Source organism: Nomascus leucogenys, chromosome 12 (assembly GCF_006542625.1).
Source record: "Nomascus leucogenys isolate Asia chromosome 12, Asia_NLE_v1, whole genome shotgun sequence".
NCBI lineage: Eukaryota > Metazoa > Chordata > Mammalia > Primates > Hylobatidae > Nomascus > Nomascus leucogenys.
The window spans coordinates 2,130,962-2,154,033 of NC_044392.1; the positions used below are offsets into that span (position 1 = coordinate 2,130,962).

A 23,072-nucleotide genomic window follows, 5' to 3' on the forward strand; every position below is an offset into this window, starting at 1 on the left:
GGAGATCGAGACCATCCTGGCTAACACGGTAAAACCCCGTCTCTGCTAAAAATACAAAAAATTAGCCAGGCGTGGTTGCAGGCACCTGTAGTCCCAGCTACTCAGGAGGCTGAGGCAGGAGAATGGCATGAACCCTGGAGGCAGAGCTGGCAGTGAGATTGCACCACTGCACTCCAGCCTGCCTGGGCGACACAGCGAGACTCCATCTTAAAAAAAAAAAAATAAATAAAGATGGTTGGAGACTGTAAAGGAGCTTAAATGATAAGGATGGATAGCTCAAATAAGTTCTCGAAGACATAATGAGAAGTCATCTTCTAGGTTAGGTAGTCAATGAATAGTCTTAAGCAGGGGAGTGATACAGATGTTCTCCTTTAGTACAAGAACTTTGGCAAATCTGAGACAGATGTATTGGGATGGAGGATGGTGTACTCGCACAAGAGGAGGGGGTGGTGTGGAGTTGGGGAATGCAGGGAAAAGCTGTGGAACAGGAGGTATGGAGCCAAATCAAGAGAAGAGGTTCAGGGAGGCTTCAGAAAGCAAAAATCCTCCTTCACTGACTGAAATTTGTCTTGCTCAAAGAGCTTGCTTGCTCTTCCCTCATAAATGTGCTAGGGATGAACAAAAGCTTCCTGTTTATGGGATGGTCCAGTCTAGTTGTCTGGGAAGGCCAATAGCTGATACTATTTCCTGGGATCAGGTGGGAGGAAGGATTCTGCAGACGACAGAGGCAGCAATGAAAGGCTGGAGTGGTGCACCTGCACAAAGAATTTAGGTCAAGACAGCCTTATCCCTTCTTATTCATCTGTACAGAAGATCTGCCCCTGTACACCAGGAAATTTTCTGTTGCCTACTTTGCTCACCCGTCAGTCTCCTAGGGATTCTGAAAGGGTTTTAAGATTAGCAACAGGACACTTGAGAGGAAAACATTACAGTTACATGATTTCGGGGTTTCTGAAAAGACATACTTGGGCAGAGACTCAAAAGCGTAAAAGATCAACAGTACCAATTATTAGCAATGAAACACTAGGCCCCATATTTAAACTTCTCTGAACTGGTTTCTCCTTTATAAAATGCATGTCAATATCCACCTGGATGAGACTAAAACGAAATTATGTCTGAATGAGATTATAGTCTGAAGGCTATAAAGAACTATAAAAAATCAGTTATTTGGATTTTGAACTAATTTTATCTCATCTGACAGCTTGTTTTAAGATTATACTAGGCCATATTGTTCTTAGTATATTAAATAACAATGTGAGGCCGGGCACAGTGGCTCACGCCTGTAATCCCAGCACTTTGGGAGGCCGAGGTGGGCAGATCACGAGGTCAGGAGATCGAGACCATCCTGGCTAACACCGTGAAACCCCGTCTCTACTAAAAATACAAAAAAAAAAACAAAAAAAAAAACACAAAAAACAACTAACCAGGCGTGGTGGTGGGTGCTTGTGGTCCTAGCTACTCGGGAGGCTGAGGCAGGAGAATGGTGTGAACCTGGGAGGCAGAGCTTGCAGTGAGCAGAGATGGTGCCACTGCACTCCAGCCTGGGTGACGGAGTGAGACTCCGTCTCAAAAAAAAAAAAAAAATTATAATGTGAATGTTTTCCCACTGAAATTGGTTCCCTTATTTATGAATAAAATAAAACCACATTTGAGTGTAAGAAAAGAAAAATCCAAAACGCTTTGCTTTATTCTGTAAACAAATCATGAATCTCTGAATGTATGGTGTTCTTGTTATTATGAGTAATTATAGTAAAACTAATGAGCAGAACCTGTAAGATTGCTCACATGCCCCCCTCGCCCTACCAAATGCACATACAAACAAGGCAGAGGGGAGACCTGATCAATTTGGCTGGCAAGAACTTTATCTGTGGGCAGTAAAGATGGTCAGGTATGGGAACGGGAGATAACTGGGACTTGGACTTCTAGTGTTTATCCACGACCTCTACCAGCCCCAGAAGAATAGAACAATTTGTTTAAAAAATAAAACAAAGGAGCTGGGTGCAGTGGTTCGTGCCTATAATCCCAGTTACTCAGGAGGCTGAGGTGGGAGTACTGCTTTAGCCAAGGAGTTCGAGGTTGTAGTAAGCCATGATCATGCCACTGCACTCCAGCCTGGGCACAGAGTGAGACTCCGTCTCTAAAACAAAACAAAACAACACTGCTCAAAACAAAACAAAGGAACCATGACATCCAGTGAGAACACAGAAGCTATTTTTTTTCCTGGCATTAAAAAGAGGCAGCAATAAATAATCCCAGCACTTTGGGAGGGCAAGGCGGGAAAACAGCTTGAGCCCCGGAGTTCGAGACCAGCCTGGGCAACACAGGGAGACCCTGTCTCTACAAATAATAATAATAATATTAATAATAATAATTAGCTGGGCTTGGTGGCATGCACCCGTGGTCCCAGCTACTTGAAATGCTGAGGCAGGAGGATCGCCTGAGCCCAGGAGGTTGAGGCTGCAGTGAGCCGTGACTGCACCACTGCTGCACTCCAGCTTGGGTGACAGAGCGAAACCCTGTCTCAAAAAAAGAGATGCAAGGCCACTAGCCACATCCCAAGGGAGAACTCAGGCATCTATTTGGCAACTAACAGAATTTTAAAGTTACTCCCTATAACCACTTTCAACTGAAGATCTCAAAACACAGTGTAAACATTAATTAAACCTCTCAAGTCAGGAAAGAATTAGGCCTATTTCAGATAAGAAAAATAACGTAGGTAGGAGGCTGTTAACAACAGGAATCAGAAAGGAAGCTAGACTCTAGTATCTCTGGCTTTCTCCATGTTGTCCTCAGGCTACACTTAATGAAATGCACCCAAGCAGCAGCATCCTCAATAATGTGGCTATGTTAACAAGCAAATGCTTTTTAAAACAGGAGCTGAGTGGAAGGAATACTGGCATTGGTTGGAATTAAGACCCCTGTTCTAAGCCTGGTTCCACCACTTACTAGTTATAGGACCCTGAACAAGTCATTCAATTTCCTTAAACTTTAGTTTCCTCATTTGTAAAACCATATCAAACCTAAACCTATCTCACAAGGTTGTGAGTATCGAATTAAATTATATATGCCTGGCACACAGGTATTGAGAGGCCAGCTTTCTTCTTTCCCCGAACTCCACCTTAAGTCCGCAGATGATACATATAAAAAAATACACAGTTTATATATGACTATATATATGATTATCATTCTTTTAACTAATTAAAAAAATAAAATCTGGAGGATACTAACATAATACTTGGCTAAAATAAGAAATGGCCTAATTTTTTAATAACTTCCAAATAGTTCAGAGTTGTCACCAAGCTTGAAAATTATTTTCTGTGCATTTTTATTGATGTGAGCAAAGACAGAAACTGACTTTAGAAAAATTAAAAATAAACAGGGACCTTTTCCAGAAGGATGATCTGCCACGTTTCTTAGAACTCAAGGAAACATCTCAGAAAGGAGTTAATGTACTATTCCAAAATTAACTATGCAGTGTTTTGTTTTGTTTTTTCTTGAGACGGAATCTCGCTCTGTCACCTAGGCTGGAGTCTAGTGGCCTGATCTCGGCTCACTGCAACCTCTGCCTCACGGGTTCAAGCGATTCTGCCTCAGTCTCCCGGGTAGCTGGGACTACAGGTGTGCACCACCACGCCCGGCTAATTTTTGTATTTTTAGTAGAGACAGGATACCACTATGTTGGCCAGGCTGGTCTCGAGCTCCTGACCTCAGGTGATCCGCCCGCCTTGGTCTCCCAGAATGCTAGGACTATAGGCGTAAGCCACCGAGCCTGGCCTGTGTTCTCTTAGTATTCATTTGGTTAAGAAAATAGATCAACAGTATCTGTAAAACTTTAATATAAATTAACCTCAGAAGGCCAGTAAGATCACCAGACATAAACAGACAGTTCCATGAACCTAAAAGGTCCTTCCTGATACTTATTAACTGAAAGTGAAAGTGAGCCACCATAAACACCATTCCTTTGACCACAGCACTTCAAAGTAATTTAGAAACCCCATCTCAGTGAGGTTAAATAACACACCCATTTCCAAGCAAGTTTGGCAGAATTAAAAACAGAAGTTAACTCTTCTTACTCTCCTAGACACTCTAAGACAGCTCCTTTTGAAAGGAGACAACCAGCAGCATCATGGAGATTTCAAAACAACTTTGATACACAGGCTACAATTAAAAGTCCTTAACAACCCTTTGAAGCTAAAGATCACACAACTTTTTACTAGCATTACGTTTACACACTGCAAGGAGTCCCCAGCATCTTTTTGTCGCCAAAACATGACACACAAGAATAAAATTATCTGCCCAAGGTCACAGAGCAGGTAATGGCTGTCTGACTCCCAACTACTTAAATGAGCCCCTCTTCCTGCGTGCAACGCCTTCATGGGATATACTGACAGTAACAGACTTCTAAAGGCGGGGAGGGCGAGGAAGGTCTCCACTGAATGCTTCAGATAGGAAAATCTGGTGTTCATGTCTCTGCAGATATTGCATATTTTAATTTACTGCCCTTTAAAATTCAGCCTACATGGTGCATTAAAAAGACTGTCATCAAGAACTCAAGATTAAAGGGGTTCAGAAACACAATTTCTCTTATCACACCAACCTCTGGGCATTCTTCTCAGTTGCCCCCATTGAGTCTCTGGACCAAGAACATGTCTGTCCATCCCTCACCCTACTACCCAAGGCAGCAAGGTAAGAACGACAGAGTGCCTCCCGATAGCGTGGCACGGAACACACAGTGCTCAGGGTACCCCAGAGCCTATTCCCCGGTCACCTCCATCCCAACTTTCAGCGGTGGTTGTCAGGGAGAACACGCCTTCTTCTGCAATGCTGCTAAGTCTGCCCCTAGCCAAGTGGACACACCCCTCCGACGCGCTGCCCCCTCAGAATATTCTCATTCCCTCCTTGGCCAAATATCCCCTCCCCGCTCTCATTAAGAGATACTCCCCACCTTGGCCGGGAGCGGTGGCTCACGCCTGTAATCCCAGCACTTTGGGAGGCCGAGGCAGGCGGATCACCTGAGGTCAGGAGTTCGAGACCAGCCTGGCCAACATAGTGAAACCCCATCTTTACTAAAAATACAAAAATTAGCCGGGTGTGGTGGCGGGCGCCTGTAATCCCAGCTACTCAGGAGGCTGAGGCAGGAGAATTGCTTGAACCTGGGAGGAGGAGGTTGCAGTGAGCAGAGATCGCGCCATTGCACTCCAGCCTGGCCGTCTTCAAAAAAAAAAAAAAGATACTGTCCTCACCTCCAGACAGAGGGCATTCCCCCAACAAAAAAACCTCTCCCTGTCTCCTAACTTGATGGACGGCTCCCTTCCCCTCACCGAACGCTTAGCAGCCACCTCGAGCCCTGGGGCAGGGGCGGGGTGTCGGGTGCGTTGACCCCACTAGTCTGGGCTTGCCTGATGTTACCACCCCGCCGAAGCTGCAACCTTACGGGTTTCCCTGCGTGGGACACCCACGCGGGGTCCCCGCTGCCCCCAGCCACGCCCCTAGGCCGCAGCCCGCCGCCACCCGCGCCACGCCCCCGCGCTCACCCGCAGTCCGGGGCCGGGCACCAGCGGCAGTCGGGGTCCGAGGCTAGGTAGCGGCGCAGCATGAACTCCTCGTACTTGTGCATAAGCGGCGGGTCGGCGAGCAGCAAGCGGATGTCGTGCGGGTTGAGTCGCTCGTTGCACTCGGGGCAGCTGATGGGCACCCTGCTCTCGCTTATCTCCAGGCGCAGGTAGTGGCGGAGGCAGTCCCGGCACGAGCGGTGCGGACAGCTGAGGAGGCGCGGGGCCCGCTCAGGCGGCAGCCGCACCAGGCACAGCGGACACTCCACCTCCTCCGCGCCCGGGCCGCCGCCCTCTGCCGCCTCCTCATCGTCGAACCCGGGCTCCGCCGCCACCGCCGCGGCCTCTGCCTCGGCCTCGGCGGCCGGCTCGGCGGGCAGCGCCTCGGGCGGCGGGGCCTGGGCCGCGGCAGGGGCCGGGGCGGGCGGCGGCGGCGGCGCAGCCGGGGGCGGCGGCTCGGCCTGCGGCTTGGCCCGGGCGCGGCGGCCGCGGGCCGAGGCAGAGAAGACGCTGTGCAAGGTGAGGCGCCGGCGCCGGCCGCCGCTGCGGCACTTGGGGTCGGGCGCGGCCGCATGTAGGGATGTGGAGCGCGGCGACTCGGAGTCCTTCTCGGAGCCCATGGCCCGCAGAGGCCGAGGGGCCAGGAACGCCCAGCGCCGCCACAGCTCCCGCCTCAGCGCCTCTCAGCCAGCGCCCGGCCGCCGCCGCCGCCCCCACCGCCTCAACCGCCCTCCCGAAGATAGAAGCCGAGAGGCAACGACGAAGTGGTTATAAAGCCTCCGCCCCGCGCGCCGCTGCCCCGCGCAGGCGCTTCGCTCAAACACCTCACAACCCTCGCGCCCCAGTCTAGGGGTGCGCCGGGCAGGGCCGAGCCGGGTGGGGCCGGGCGAGCTGGGGCGGAGCTCCGCCTCCTGCCGGTCAGGTGGTTCCAGGGCCGCCATGTTGCGGAGACTGAGCGATCCTAGCCCACTGCTCTCCCCGGTCTCCGCCCCCAATTCCATCACCTTGACACCCAAAGTGGACTTTTTGGTTTGCCGTTGCTCACGGGTTGATTGCCACTTCCAGTAAATGATGGTTCAGTTACATTATTTATAAAAAGCAGACGGGGGTTGATCAGATGGTGACTCCTAACTGGTTCACCTTCCAACATTTCTGTTTATTAAGCAGACAGCATAAATTAATAAAGAATATATTCATTCATTGAGCCTCTACAAAGCGCGAGGCATTAGTAAATAAAACAGACAAGGTCCCCTATTGCAAGGGATTTACAGAATAAAGTCCAAATTTCTTAGTCTAGCATTCAGTGTTCTCTATATATTTAATAAACCCTATGTATATAATAATCTATTTCTAGGCTCACTTACCATTCTGTCCTCCTGGTATCTTGCTTACTTACCAAACTTGTAGAAGGAGACCCAGCGTTTTCTTGCCTGGCAATGCCTTTGCCTTTCTTTTTCTAGTTCCCCATTCCTCTGACTGGGGGAGGATCTGGACCCTTAGGCTTCCTAGTAGGAGGCAGGCAAACAGCTTCAACAACAGGAATGTATCAGGATTACATTCAATTGCAAATAACAAAAGAAAAAAATAGCTTAAGATTGAAATTTATCTTTTTTTTTTTTTTTTTTTCCTGAGACAGTTTTGCTCTGTCACCCGGGTTGGAGTGCAGTGGTGTGATCACAGCTCACTGCAGCCTCAACCTCCCAAGCTTAAGCGATCCTCCCACCCCAGCCTCCGGAGTAGCTGGGAGCACAGGTGCGCCACCAGGCCTGCCTATTATTTTTATTTTTTTCATGGAGATGAAATCTCCCTGTGTTGCTCAGGCTGGTCTCGAGCTCCTGAGCTCAAGCGATCCTCCTGCCTTGGCCTCTCAAAGTGCTGGGATTACAGTCATGAGCCACTGCACCCAGCCAGAAATTTCTCTTTTTCCATGAAATATAAGTCCAAAAGTAGGCAGTTCCGGGCTGTTCAGCCATCCTCAGTATTTGGCTTCCAGTGTTAAGGTCACCTCACTATGGTCCATATTCCAAACAGTGGGAAGGAAAAAGGGAAGAAAAATGCATCCTCTTCCTTTTAAGAAGACTGCCTTGGAGCTGGGCGCAGTGGCTCACGCCTGTAATCCCAGCACTTTGGGAGGCCCAGGCGGGCGGATCACGAGGTCAGGAGATCAAGACCATCCTGGCTAACACAATGAAATCCCATGTCTACTAAAAATATAAAAAATTAGCCGGGCGTGGTGGCGGGCGCCTGTAGTCCCAGCTACTCGGGAGGCTGAGGCAGGAGAATGGCGGGAACCCGGGAGGCGGAGGTTGCAGTGAGCCGAGATTGCGCCACTGCACTCCAGCCTGGGCGACAGAGCGAGACTCCGTCTCAAAAAAAAAAAAAAAAAAAGGACTGCCTTGGAAGTCCTGCACATTTTTGCCAAAACATACTCACATGGCCATACTCAGCTGCAAGGGAGCCTGGGAAACATTCTCTTAACTGGGTACGATGTGCCCAGCTAACAATGAGTGCTCTGTTATTAATAAGGAAGGGAAGATGGGCCAGGAACTGTGGGTCGCACCTGTAATTACAACACTTTGGGAGGCCTAAGGAGGTGAATCTCTTAAGCCCAGGAGTTTGAGACCAGCTTGAGCAACATGGCAAAACCCCATCTCTACAAAAAATACAAAAATTATCTGGGTGTGATGGAGTGTGCCTGTAGTCCCCGCTACTTGGGAGACTGAGGTGGGAGGAATGCTTGAGTCTGGGAGGTTGAAACTGCAGTGAGCCGTGATTATGCCACTGCATTCCAGCCTGGGTGACACAAAAAGACACCGTCTCAAAAGGTGGAAACCAGCTGTGATATTTTAAACCAGGTCTCCAGAACTTCAAACTTTTGACATAAAACAAGAAGGGGAGCCAACAAAGAAAACTGAAAAGCAGGGGCCAGTGACATAAAAGAAAAACTAAGCAGGCATGATGTCACAGACACCAACAGAGTATGTTCCCAGAAGGGAGTGGTCAGTTGTGACAAATGCTGCTGAGAAATCAAGAAAGATAAGAACAGAGATGTGACCGCTGGATTTGGCAACACCAAAGAGTCCTAAAGGAGGGGGAGAGTTTAATCCTCAAATAGGAAGGAGGTTTGATGCTGGATGGCTAAAACAACAATTAATGTCTATATTTATCTGGCAGAATAGGCTAGACTTGGCTATGGTAACAAACAAGCCAAATGTCTCAATGGCATAACACAACAATGGTATATCTTTTCCACTCATGCAAAGCTGGCTATGGGTTAAGGCACTCTCCAGGGTAGCTCTCAACTCTCCTGGGTAACTCAGAGATCCAGACTACTTCTGTCTTGGTCTCCACCATCTCAATGCAAAGCTTTCAGTATTGCCTCAAAAAGAGAGCTGGAGGCCGGGCACGGTGGCTCATGCCTGTAATCCCAGCACTTTGGGAGGCCAAGGCGGGCAGATCACCTGAGGTCAGGAGTTCAAGACCAGCCTGGCCAACATGGTGAAACCCCATCTCTAAAAATACAAAAGTTAGCTGGGCGTGGTAGGGGCGCCTGTAATCCCAGCTATTCAGGAGGCTGAGGCAGGAGAATCACTTCAACCCGGGAGGTGGAGGTTGCAGTGAGCGGAGATTACACTACTGCACTCCAGCCTGGACGAGAGGGCAAGACTCTGTGTCAAAAACAAACAAACAAACAAACAAAACTGCAAGGAAGGCTGGGAAATGTAGGAACAAACCATAAGCCATTTAGTAAGCAGTAGTATCATCTCTGCCACAGTTCCCTATAGTCATCTTTGACTCTGTTCTCAGTGCGCAACGTCCTAATCAATTGTAGAGCCCCCTTAGAGGAGGTATATGCTTATGGTGGGAATGGAGGGTAGGAGAGAGGGCTGCCTTGTTCCTTGAGTCAGATTGTGCTAAAAGATAGGGGGACCCCCAGTTCCAGGTAGACCCAGATGCCTTTTAGATGCTTCTCCTTGTGCAGCTGACAGAAACAGCTGTCAGAATCCCAGCTTGCTGGAAGGCTCAACACTACCAAATGTCTGCTTGTCTTGGCTCTGGCTTCCAAACAAATTCAGCCTCAGTTCAAAGCTGCCAGTGCTTTGGGGAAAATAACTTCTTTTAAATGCCACTAGACTTTGCAATGGCCCCAATTTGATTGTGTTTTCTTCTCTCCTGAGACTATCACCCTTGAATAAAGGGACTAAAGCAATTCCTCCCACGTTTCCTTATGTGTCTCTTCTTGATAGAAACTGAGTAGTGACTCAGAGATGGCATGGGGGAGAAAAAGATTCTCACTCATCTGTGCACTCATTCAGTAAAGATTTATTATACTTACTTTGTGCTAGCCTCTTTGCCAGCTTCCAGGGTCATGGAGATGAAAAACATAATTTACTGGGGGTTACAGACAAGATGGCAGATCACTGAGATACCAAGTGATGAGGACATATACAAAAAAGCTATGATAGACCAACAGAAGGCATGGCAGGCTCTGCTTAGGGTGGTCAGGGATGGCTTTCCTGAGGAGGAGCCCTTTGAGCTGGATCTCAAATGATGAATATGAGTTGACAAAGTCATAAGAAGGGGGAAGGACATTCCAAGCTTGGGGAGCAGGGAGGAAAGGCATAGTGTGTATAAACACAGGATAAGTCTGAGGAAGTATGAGCAGCAGCATTGACAGGAGAAGAGAAGGTCTGAAAGGACGTGAGTGAGAAATGAAAATGGAAAGGTTCTGGCCTGGCACGGTGGCTCACGCTGTAATCCCAGCACTTTGGGAGGCTGAGGTGGGCAGATCGCTTGAGGTCGGGAGGTTTGAGACCAGCCTGGCCAACATGCAGAAACCCTGTCTCTACTAAAAATACAAAAATTAGCCAGGCATGGTGGCACTCACCTGTAGTCCCAGCTATTCGGGAGGCCAAGGCACGAGAATCACTTGAACCTGGGAGGCAGAGGTTGCAGTGAGCCAAGATCGTGTCACTGTACTCTAAGCCTGGGCAACAGCGTGAGACTGCTTCTCAAAAAAAAAAAAAAAAAAAAAAAAAAAAAACCAAAAAAGAAAATGGCAAGGTTCTGTATTATGGCTCCATTGGATGCAGGGACCAGAAGCCTAACTTGAATGAGGCTAGGCCAAAAGAGTGCTTTTTGGCTTCTATAACCTTTTGAACCCTTTGTGTCACAGCAACTGCACCCAGGAAAGCCCCCAGATCCTGCACTCCATCATTCATCTTTGCTTCTCTGCATGCTAGCTTCTTCTTTTTTTTTTTTATTGTGGTAAAATATACATTACATAAAATCTACCATTTTAACCAATTTTAAGTGTACAGTTCGGTAACATTAAATAAATTCATATTGTTGTGCAACCATCGCCACCATCCATCTCCAGAACTTTTTCGTTTTCCCAACTTGGAATTCCATAGCCGTTAAGCATTAACTCCCTCTTCTCCCCACTTTATTTTTTCAGTCGACTTCTCTCTCTTGCTGGAACTGTAGAATCCCTAGCTTATGTGTCCTAGCTTCCTCCCCAGAGAGGAGTAATTACCTTCCCTTTGTTCCAGATTCTCAAAATTCTTCAGAACAAGTCTGATTGGTGAGGTTTGGCTGCATACTCACTCACATCTGTGGTCATGGAGGATGGAATGCTATGATTGATAGGCAGTACCTGAACCATATGCCTGGACCAAAGGGAGGAGCAATTCTCCAAAAGGAAGGAGCTAGTCTTTCACAAGGAAGGAGGGAGGGGCCAAACATGAGCAGATGAAATATGAAATGTTCATCAGAGATAGGCTGAGACCCAGCTGCAGGAAGCCTTGAGTGCCAGGCTAAGGAGCTCAGCCTTTAGTCTGTGAGGTATTATGGGACAGTTTAAATCAAGGAGAGCCATACATACAATGAAATTGGACTACAAAACCTGCTTTTTTCTTTCTTGAGGCTCTACTTTTGAGTTTTCTCTTGTCTTTTTCAAGGTTTTTGTTGTTGTTGTTGTTGTTTTGTTGTTTTTTTCTTTGTTTGTTTGTTTGTTTCTTTGAGACAGAGTTTTGCTCTGTCACCCAGGCTGGAGTGCAATGGCGTGATCTCAGCTCACTGCAACCTCCACCTCCTGGGTTCAAGTGATTCTTGTGCCTCATCCTCCTGTGTGTAGCTGGGACTACAGGCGCTAATCACCATGCCCGGCTGATTTTCTTTTGTATTTTAGTAGAGATGGGGTTTCACCATGTTGGCCAGGCTGGTCTTGAACTCCTGACCTCAATTGATCCGCCCACCTCAGCCTCCCAAAGTGCTGGGATTACAGGTGTGAGCCACCACGCCCAGCCTTTTTTTTTTTTTTTGAGATGGAGTTTCGCTTTTTTGTGTGCAATGGCGCAATCTCAGCTCACTGCAACCTCTGCCTCCCAGATTCAAGAGATTCTTCTGCCTCAGCCTCCCAAGTAGCTGGGACTACAGGTGTGTGCCACCATGCCTGGCTAATTTTTTTATTTTTAGTAGAGACGGGGTTTCACCATGTTGACCAGGCTGGTCTCAAACTCCTGATCTCAGGTGATCTACCCGCCCCAGCCTCCCAAAATGCTGGGATTACAGGCGTGAGCCACAGCACCTGGCTTCAAGGTTGCTTTGAAAGCTAATTTTAATTAGATGTCACATGAATATTGAGGCTCCTAGCTCCTTCCTCTGGCCTCAGAAGTCATCTCTACCTGATGTGATCTCCATTTTTCCCTGTGGATCATCAGCTTCTGTGCCTAGTCGGCCTGATCTGGGTCACCTCCTATTTTCTGGGTCTCCTGGCCTGTCCTCTCTCTGCCTGCCTCAGGGAGTGGCCTCTTTATCCATCTGGAAGTCTTCCTGCCTCTGACCTGTCCTCTGATGCTCACATCGAAGTCCTATCTGTTTTATCTCCAAAATGCTTATGGAATCTCACCCTTTCTTCCCTGGGCTTACATGCACTGCCCTGTTCAAGCCTCATTATCTCTTCTGCTTCCATTTTGGCCCCAGCTCCTCAACTGGTCTCTTTTGTGAAGCCATTGGCTCATGTCTACCCCTACTCAAAAACTTTCTCCAGTTCCCACTGCAGAAAGCCTCATCTTCTTGCATGCCTCCTGGACTCAAGCCATTTGGCCTTCTTTATGTTATCTAACTAAGTATGCCCAGGATTGTTAAGCCTTGCTTCTTGGCAAATGCTGGACCCTCTGCTTCTTATGCCCTTCCTATCCCTCTCCACTTGGTGTAATCCTATGCATTTTTCAGGCTCATTTCCATGGTTACCATCCACCTTTCTACAGTCAGACCCAGCTCCCTACATCCTTTGTGTCCCCAGGGTACAGTGTAGATAACTCTAGAGTTACATGGATTACTAGGGTATCCACATACTTTACTGTCCAAAGCTGGACATTTGGAGGGATGAAAGGGAATGCTATTAATTTTCTCTAGTTTAACAGGTGTCCATCGATCTCTTCCAGGCAAACTGGAAGACACGATCACCCACCTACACCCAACATCGCCATAAGACCCACAGTTGGTGCTTTCATTTATCTCATTCATTGCTCTCAACAGCCATGTGAGCTTGGTATTGCTATCCTGTTTTCAAGATGAGAAGATGGAGCCTCAGAGAGAGAAGGCTTGTGGTCACACAGCCAGCTCATCAGATTCTAAATCCTGGACTCTGACTCCACCCTTGGCACCTCCAATACCACAGGGTCTTGTCTGGGTTAGTGACATGTGGACTCTTAAGACAAAGAGGGAAGGTAGAAATGGAATCTTACTCATTGCATGCACTAGTCTCTGTCCAGGGCCTTGTGTAGCAAAGACCTCAGGCCATGTTTGTTGGATAGATGACTTCTTTTTTTGTTTTGTTTATAGATGGGGTCATGCTACGTTGCCCAGGCTGGAGTGCAGTGGCTATTTACAGGCAAAATCATAGTATGATACAGCTTCAAACTCCTGGGCTCAAGCAATCCTCCTGCCTTAGTCTTCCAAGTAGCTGGAACTACAGGCTTCATGACACCAAACCCATCGGATAGGTGACTTCTTGGGGATAGATACTGTGTATTTTATCTTAAAATCTGTGCCCCTCCCCAGGACTTGTTATACATGGATTCATTCATTCAATCAATTAATTAACATTTAGTGTGTACCTACTATGTGCCTGGTACAGTGTTGGTGATACAGCAATGAGCAAAACAGACAAGGTCCCTGCTCACATGGAGCTTACAATCCAGTGGGAAAAACCCTTACAAAAACAATCATACAAATAAACATACAGTTACAAATCAGGATAAATGCTAAGAAGGAAAAATACTTGGTGTGAGGTGTAAGAAATATTTTGGAGGTAAATTTAATAGGTTTTGGTCATAGATTTGATTGGGGACAGCGAGATGGAGATGGTTCTCAGGTGTTTGCTTGAAACAGAGAAGAGCATTTTGGGGAGATAGGTGGGCCTGGACGTGTGGGACTTGAGGCATCTGTGGGATTTCTCTTTTAATCTTTGCCACCTCCAGCAGGTTGATTTACTCAAAGCTGAAAAATTACAGCAAGTAATGGAAACCTGCAAATAAAGCTGACCTCCAGGTAGGTAAGGTAGAAAGAGGGGTAGGTGTGGGAAGTCAGGAGAAAAGCAGAGAAGGGAAGGGGGATGAGAGGTGTTCATGGAGACAATAACCAGACCTCCCAAACAATAATCAGACCTTCCAGACAATAATCAGACCTCCCAGACAATAATCAGACCTCCCAGACAATAATCAGACCTCCCAGACAATAATCAGACCTCCCAGACAATAATCAGACAATTGCTCCTACACAATAAATAATCAGACCTCCCAAGACAATAATCAGACAATTGCTTCTACACAATAAATAATCAGACGTCCCAAGCTCCCAATAATCAGACCTCCCTAGGACTGCGGCGATACCGTGCGTTTCACACTGAGGAACGAGCACCGCTCGCGTCTTCCCTTGCCCGGGGCAGGGCCAGCGCTTTCCTCGGGCGCTCGAACGAGGGGAGGGGGCCGCTTAGTGCCTGGAAATCCGAGCAGCCTTGGCTTGCTTGGCTGCGCAACCGGCCAATCCGGCTGCGCCCGGTGGCGGTGCCATGTGACCAGCCTCCCTTTCCCTCCCTGGCCTTCCAGGGAAGACCGGCATCCCCGCCATCCCGCCACCCTCGCCATCCCGCCCCCGCCCCTCGCGTGCCGCATCCGCGCGGGAGGGCGCCCGGCTAGGGGCCGGGATTCCGCCGCAGTCCGCTGCGGCGCAGGGGACGGGAGGGGAGCGGAGGCGAACGAGTTGCTGCCGCAGCTCCCGCAGTGTTTTCCGTCAAGGTCAAGCATACCCACTCTTGACAAGGCTGCCTCCGAAATCCCTCCCTTGCAGTTCTCCCAGCCGTTCCCACCGCCTTTGCCACTCCTCCGGCGGCAGCCGTCCTCGGACCACTGCCCCTGCCTCTCACTGGGCTTCCAGCAGACACAGCGGGGGATGGGAGGGTTTCAATAGATTCTGCCCCGCAAGATTCCCAGCCACCTTTCTCATACGTACAGCTCATGGTGTGTCGCCCTGCCTTAAACCCCACGCTGGCTCCCCGTGCCCGATGACAGAGCATTTAGATCCTTCATAACCAAGACTCACCTTCACCCTCACCAGTCCCACCGCCTCCTTGCACGGGAGACCCCATCCCTCTGGACCCGGGGCCCTTCCAGGGAGAGCCATCACTGCCTTTCCCCCTTTGTGAGCCTAGCGAATTCCTAGACCCAACTTAATTATAATAAAGCAACAGAGGGTAGAAACTGGCACTAAAATGCCGCTTAGCAAAGGTCACAAAGGTGAAAGCCTGCAGGAGTCAAGCAGGAGAGAGAAATAAGGCTGGTGCATTAGGGGCATAAGAAAAACCTGTCTTATGGGGTGAAGTACAGTATTTAGAAAGAAAAAAGAAAGGCAAAACCTGTCTAAAGGGCAGGGAGTCCGCTCTTCATTTAGGCCAATATGCTCCTTGGGAGAAATGTGGGTCTTATGAAGCCAGATTTTCTGAATTTATAAGAAAAGCCACAAATCTGGACTTTTATGTGTAATCCATCAATTTTTAAATGTTGATTTGATTTTTTAAAAACATCCCAGTGAGCCACATGCATGTCATAAACCCTCAGGCGCATGACCTCCACCCTTAGAGAACAGGATGGCTTTCATTAGGAAAATGCTTTGGAAAACCAGGGTAAAGGTGTGGTCTTTAATGTCTGAGAGGCAGCTGTTGTGGGGGCAACAAAGAAGAGAAGGCCAGGCGTGGTGGCTCACACCTGTAATCCCAGTTCTTTGGGAGGCCGAGGTGGGCGGATCATGAGGTCAGGAGTTTGAGACCAGCCTGGCCAACATAGTGAAACCCCATCTCTACTAAAAATACAAAAATTAGCCAGGTGTGGTGGCACGCGCCTGTAGTCCCAGCTACTCGGGAGGCTGAGACAGGAATATCGCTTGAACCCGGGAGGCAGAGGTTGCAGTGAGTCAAGACCACACCATTGCATTCCAGCCTTGGTGACAGAGTGAGACTCTATCTCAAAAAAAAAAAAAAAAAAAAAAAAAAAAAAAAAGAGAAGAAGAAGAAGAGAACTTAGATTTGGATCTGTTCCCCAATGGCTCTGGATGTTTTAAGCAAAAGGTCATACATACACTGAGAAGCTACTGAGGGCTCAGAGATTCTACTAGAATCTGGAGGACTGGATTTGGGAAATGGGCAGGACCCGAGAGCTCTGGGGAGGGGTGGGCAGCAGGACGCCAGAGAGGGCCAGAATGACAGCAAATATTTCCTCCTATCCTTGTGCGGACTACATGAAGGCCAAAGAGGAGCCCTGTACGGCTTTCACTTGATGATGGTGGTGATGGGGAGATAGGAGAGAAAGCCAGCCCCCCAACCCTGAGGCTTCACACAGTGGGATAATGCCTGGAAGAGAAATCTGAGAGGTCCTTAGGAAGGGAGAGTGGAATGAATAGCCAAAGGCAAATGTCCTTTACCAGGAGACAAGAGCTGGCTTGTGGCTGAGGCTGGGGGTCGTGGAGGAAAGTAGAAAAAGCTGTCTTGGAAACCGGGAGTTGTTTTTGTTTTTGTTCACCCTGAGGTTTATAGCTATGATGTGAATGTCTCTGCCTCCTATCCCTTGAAATATTCAAGAAAGATCTTCTATATTCACGGAGGCTGCCCTGACTGGGGTGTTGGTGGAAACAGCTGAAGGGGCCAACTTTTACATCTGTTTTGGTATAGTGCTGACCAAAGATAGTACAGGCTGAAGTAGGAACTGGAGCAGGAGAAATAAAGCCTCCCGGGAATTTGCAGTAATCCTGGAAAGGGGTTTTGGAATGGGTGCTTGGGTCCATCCTTTGAAGGCTTAAAAATAGGCTTCGTGTTATATAATTTTGCCCAACTGAAGGCTAGTGCAAGTCTTCTGAGCATGTTTAAGATAGGCTAGGCTAAGCTATGATGGTTAGGTTAGGTTTATCAAATGCATTTTCTGCTTACAATATTTTCAATGTATGATGGGTTTATTGGGACATAAGTTGAGAAGTGGCTGGGCATGGTGGCTCACACCTGTAATCCCAGCACTTTGGGAGGCAGAGGTGGGTGGACCACTTGAGGTCAGAAGTTTGACACCAGCCTGGTCAACATGGTGAAACCCTGTCACTGCACTCCAGCCTGGGCAATAGAGCGAGACTCTGTCTCAAAAAAAAAAGTTGTATACATTTGCTTGTGCAAAACACTATATTAAATGCTACATACATTACATCTGTTATCCTCACAGTGACTTTTTTTTTTCTGAGACAGAGTCTTGCTCTGTTGCCCAGGCTGGAGTGCAGTGGCACAATCTCAGCTCACTGCAACCTCCGCCTTCTGCGTTCAAGTGATTCTTCTGCCTCAGCCTCCCTAGTAGCTGGGATTACAGGCACCCGCCATCATGTCCAGCTCATTTTTGTATTTTTGTAGAGACAGGGTTTCACCATGTTGCCAGGCTGGTCTTGAAATCCTGACCTCAGGTGATCTGCCTGCCTTGGCCTCCCAAAGTGCTGGAATTACAGGCGTGAGCCACCTCACCTGGCCCCCCACAGTGATTTATGAGGGAAGTACCATTATCATAACTCCCATTTGGCAGATGAAATTAAGGCCTAGAGAGGTGAAGTGACTTACCCAAGGCCACAGAGATAGCAAACAGTGGATCGGATCTGCTCTCCAGACAACTGCCCTCAACAGAAATTGTCATCTTGTTTGGCGTTTCTGCCCACTCAATGACAGCACTTACCATCTTACCATGAAGAGATATAGACGGTGTTTTGATTTGGTTGTCTGTCCTCTCCACTACCATAGAAGGGGACAGGAGCTGCTAATTGCAAGTGCCCAGAATACCAGTGGGTGCTGCATACATGTGAAATAAATCCCTTTAGGAAAGCTAATAGAGGTACCCTCGAATCTCAGATCTTTGTGCCCTTGGGCAAGTCATTCTGGGTCTCAGTTCCCTTATCTGTGAAATGGGGATTATAATATACACCTCACAGGGTTATTGTGATATTTAAATGAGACCAGGCCATGGAATTTCTATAAATTGCCATACAAATGGCAGCTGTTGCTGCTTCTATAAAGATGACGAGGATGATGAGGACTGAGGAAGGAGCAGGGAAGGAAACCAGGACCAGAAATCCCAGAACTGTATCAGCTCACATAGGAAATTCTCAGAAAACCGAGCCAGTTTGCAGCATTCCCCAAACTACCATATCTTCATTCATTCTTCACTGATGGAACACCTATGTACCAGTGCTTGATCTCATTTCATTCAAAACTCTGCAAAGCAGACACTCAAATTATCCTCATTTTACAAGTGAGAAATATAAGGTTAGAGAGATGATATGACTTCCCCAAGGGAACACAGCTAGAAAGTGACAGAGGCAGGATTTGAACTCAGATTTGTGTGATTCTAAATCCTGGTTCTTTCCATTTTCGACTCCACAGCTTTTTCAGTCTTCCCGTCATTCTTCAGAACATTTATCAAGCATCAATTAAGTGAGAGGCCTTTTGCAGGGGGCAAGAGATACAAGCCCCAGACTCTGGTTTCTGGTTTAGCTGGGGAGGTAGATAACCCAATGGATATTTACATTTCAGCATGATAAACTCTCTCTGTTGCGGGTAGGGTAGTGCAGGTGAGAGAGAGGAGTGGGCCCTTGCTTTAGACTTGCTTTTCTCCTTGGTCTACAGACCCCTGAGGCACATCTCACACTTTCCAAATGGCTCCCTTCACAAGTTCCCCTCACCCCTCCTGTCTGGGGGTGGAGGTGGGTGATGCAGTGGGGAACATATAGCAATCAACAATTGGGTCCAAAAGAGGCCTGGTGCGGTGGCTCATGCCTGTAATTCCAGCACTTTGGGAGGCCTAGCGGGGATGATTGCTTGAGGCCAGGAGTTCGAGGCCAGACTGGGCAACACAGCAAGACCCCATCTCTACAAAAAAGTAGAAAAAAAACTAACTGGGCATGGTAACACGCACCTGTAGTCCTAACTACTTGAGAGGCTAGGTGGAAGGATCACTTGAGCCCAGGAATTCAAGGTTGCAGTGAGCAGTGGTTGCACCACCATACTCTAGCCTGGGTGACGGAGTGAGACCCTAACTCAAAAACAAAACAAAAAACCACAATTCCCTCTAAAATAAATCTCTCTCAACTAGCCCTCTTCTCTCTTCTGTCTTCTCTCTCTCTCTCTCTCTCTCTCTCACACACACACACACACACACCACCACACTCTGGGGGTGATGGGATTAATGCTGGTAGAACTGGTTTCTCCATCCTTCAGCATGCCTGGATGTAGTGGTCCTTGCCTCTGCCCCAGAGCCAAAATGACAGGAAACTTGCATTTGACATCTTGTTAAATATGCCTTAAAAAGAAATCCAGGAGAGTTAACCCAACTGTTAATAGTGATTATCTCTAGGTGATGAGGTTATATGTAATCTCTATTTTCTTATTTTTACTTATTTGCTTAAGCTTTTTTTGATGCCATGAATTTAAGTTTTGTAATAAGTAAAAATAAATACATAAAATTATTCTCTATTTTAATAATTATCTGTGGTCCCACAGATGGAGGTATTTCTATTAAATACTCAGAAGAGGGCCGGGTGCAGTGGCTCAGGCCTATAATCCCAGCACTTTTGAAGGCCAAGGTGGGTGGATCGCTTTAGGTCAGGAGTGGCCAAGATGGTGAAACCCCATCTCTACTAAAAATACAAAAATTAGCCTTTTCCTTTTGCGGGTGGTGGCGAAGGTGGAGAGAAAGCCATGAAGGCCTTGGGCACACAACAAGAGTACAAGGTCAGGTGTGTTGCTGCCTGCCCACCCCCAAATGCCACACACTGCCCCTCTACCACATGCAAATCTTTGCGCCTAATCACGTAGTCGCCAAGTTCCACTTCTGGTTCTTCCTATCTCAATTAAAGAAGATGAAGAGGTCTTCGGGGGAGACTGTCAACTGTGGGCAGGTGTTTGAGAAGTACCCACTGTGGGTGAAGAACTTCGGCATCTGGCTGCACTATGACTCCTGGAGCAGCACCCACAACATGTATGGGGAATACCGGGACCTAACCACCATGGGTGCTGTCACCCAGTGCTACCGAGACATGGGCACCCGGTACCGCGCCTGGGCCCACTTCATCCAGATCATGAAAATGGAGGAGATCGCGGCCAGCAAGTGCTGGCGGCTGGCTGTCAGGCAATTCCACGACTCCAAGATCAAGTTCCTGCTGCCCCACTTGGTGCTGTGCCATCAGCAGAAGCCACGCTTCACCAGGAGATCCAACACCTTCTTCTAGGTACAGGGCCCTCGGCCGGGTGTGCCTCAGATAAACTCAGGAACACCCTGGTGGGAAAAAAAAAATTAGCCAGGCATGGTGGTAGGTGCCTGTAATCCCAGCTACTCGAGAGGCTGAGGCAGGAGGATCGCTTGAACCCAAGAGGCGGAGGTTGCAGTGAGCCGAGATCGCACCACTGCACTCCAGCCTGGGTGACAGAGTGAGACTCTGTCTCAAAAAATAAAAAAAAAAGGAATACTCTCAGCAGGGGTTTGTCCTGGGCATTGGCAGCACACAGAGAGGAAGTGAGAGCTCATCCAGGATTAAAAACAAGAATCACCATTCCTGAAGGATTCCTCTGAGCCCAGTTCCTTGTTCCTTCATAGCCATTGATATGCATATCTCAGTTAATCCTCAAAATCAGTTTAGGAGAAAAATTATTTCACAGCTGAGGAAACCAACGATCCTGAGACTTAGAGAGGTTCCATTACTTGCCCAGGGACACACAGCTAGAAAGTGATGGAGGCAGGATTTGAATCGAGATCTAAGTGACTTCATAGTTTGTAAATTTTTAACCTCTGAACTTTGCCCTTCCAGTTGCAAGATGCTGATGCATTCCTGTATTTCCGGCTCTTCACACACAGGCACTCATCGATGTTAGCACGCCTAGAGAAGCCAGTGAGGTAAAGATCATTGTCCCATTTTCCAGATGAGAAAATTAAGGCCAGAGAGGGGACTTGCTCAGTGTGGTCAGCTGAGAAGTAGTGGCATTCCTTCTAGAATCCAGGTCTCCTTTCTCGCCTCTGGCAGCCCTCCCCCTTCCGCTACTTTCTGCCAACTGCTGAGGCTTCCTTCTCGAAACAAATGACTCAAGGTAAATCACTGGTTGGACTTCCCCTTTCTCAAAACACAGGAAGTCTGTGTTGTTTGCAATCCCTGTGGGTGAACAGTTTCAGCTCAGTTACGAAGTAGGCTGGACCACATAGAGGACTGGGTCCTGCTGGGGCAGGGTTCCAGGCTACTGGGGCTGGCACAGCTGCACTTTTCCTTCCTAAGAGTCATGTCAGTGTGTCTGTCAAGTCAGGCTTGACGGCTTATCCCAAAGAGCCGGCTGTACTATTATGAAATTTAGAAAAATGAGCCCAAGAGGGAGGGGCCCTCTCAATAATTAACAATAACGACTATTATTTCATGTTTACGGCACATTAACTTTCCTACCAGGCACTGTGCTAAGTGGCTGACACGTGAACCCATTTGAGCCCCGTAACAGCCCTAGTAATAAGATTCTATAGCTTTGGAGCCAAATAACACTAGATACAAATCACAGAAATGCCACTTTCCAGCTGTGTGACATCAGGGACATTATTTACATTCATTCAATAAATACCTTTGAGCACTTACTATGTGCCACATTTCAGTGAACAGAACAAAGATCCCTGCTCTCTTGTGATGTTTACATTCTACAAGGTAAAGCAAAGTGTAAACATAATAAATATAATAAATTATAAATACGTATAAATAAATTGTGTTAGAAAGTGGTAAGGGGAAGATACAGTAGAGCAGGGAGGAGACAGGGAGTGCTGATGCAGCATCAGTGCAGGGAAGAGGCAGGATGAGTTGTTAAATAGTGGTGTCAAGGAAGGTCTTGCTGAGAAGGTGCTATGCATACAAAACTTTCAGGAGGTGAGGGAGTTAGCCATGCAGGTAACTGGGGAAACCCTTATTAAGCAGAAGGAACAGCCAAAGCAAACGCCCTAAGTGTGCTTGGTGGTCCCAAAGAGTAGCCAGGGCCGGGTGCAGTGGCTCATGCCTGTAATCCCAGCACTTTGGGAGGCCGAGGTGGGTGGATCACAAGGTCAGGAGTTCAAGACCATCCTGGCCAACATGGTGAAACCCATCTCTACTAAAAAAACAAAAATTAGCTGGGCGTGGTGGCGCGCCCCTGTAGTCCCAGCTACTTGGGAGGCTGAGGCAGGAAAATCGCTAGAACCCGGGAGGCGGAGGTTGCAGTGAGCCAAGATCACACCATTGCACTCCACCCTGGTGATAGAGCAAGACTTTATCTCAAAAACAACAACAAGAACAAACGAACAACAACAACAAAAAAGAAAACAAAGAGCAGCCAGGAGGCTAGTATGGCTAAACAGTGAGCCAGGGAGAGAGTCCTCCCTACCCACAATATTGCCCCAGTCATTCTTTATTATACCTTGCTCCGTGCTTCCTTCCTTGCTCTTCTCATAATTTCCAAGTATTTAATTTACTTGAGTGTTTGCTTATTTCTTGTTCGTTTCCTCCACTAGCCCTGAGTTCCTTAAAGTCAGGGAACACGTTAGTTTTACTCGGTGTTGACCACAGAGCCTGGGACATAAAAAGCACTTAAAGTTGAATTAATGAATAAACCATCCATCCATCCATCCATCCATCCATCTAGTCACAGTTATGATAGAATCTTCCCTACATGTAGATGGGAAATAGTAATTTCTCAGGGTAACTCTGGTTACCCTGAGAGTTCTAGTTCAGGACATTAGCAACAGAGTTAAACTGCATGGGTTCCAGTTCTGGTTCTACTGTTTACTGGTTGTGTGATCTCAGGCAAGTTAAGAAACACCTCTCTGTGCATCAGTTTCCATATCTATCAACTGGCAAAATCGTAGTATCATTCTCTAAGGGAGGGTTGTAAGCAGTGTAAACAGCACCAGGGGTACGGCGCTTATGTATGTGTTTTCCCTATGCAGT

The 23,072-nt window shown here is 47.8% G+C and overlaps 1 protein-coding gene and 1 pseudogene across 4 annotated transcripts in view; one reads left to right on the forward strand and one right to left on the reverse strand.

Annotated features, from left to right (window-relative positions):
• RNF19B (ring finger protein 19B) overlaps positions 1–7,152 on the reverse strand; it is a 30,154-nt gene extending 23,002 nt beyond the window's left edge. For 2 of the 4 annotated variants that reach the window (XM_012511006.2, XM_003276393.4), the window contains exon 1: positions 5,535–7,147. In XM_012511006.2, coding sequence (XP_012366460.2) covers positions 5,535–6,172 — 638 coding nt within the window. In that variant the 5' untranslated portion in view covers positions 6,173–7,147. Of the gene's footprint in view, positions 1–5,534 lie in introns of all 4 variants that reach the window. The other 2 variants (XM_030823347.1, XM_030823348.1) reach the window with 2 other exon arrangements.
• Positions 7,153–19,827: 12,675 nt separating this feature from the next.
• On the forward strand, positions 19,828–20,357 carry LOC100601117 (annotated as a pseudogene).
• Positions 20,358–23,072: the final 2,715 nt, after the last annotated feature.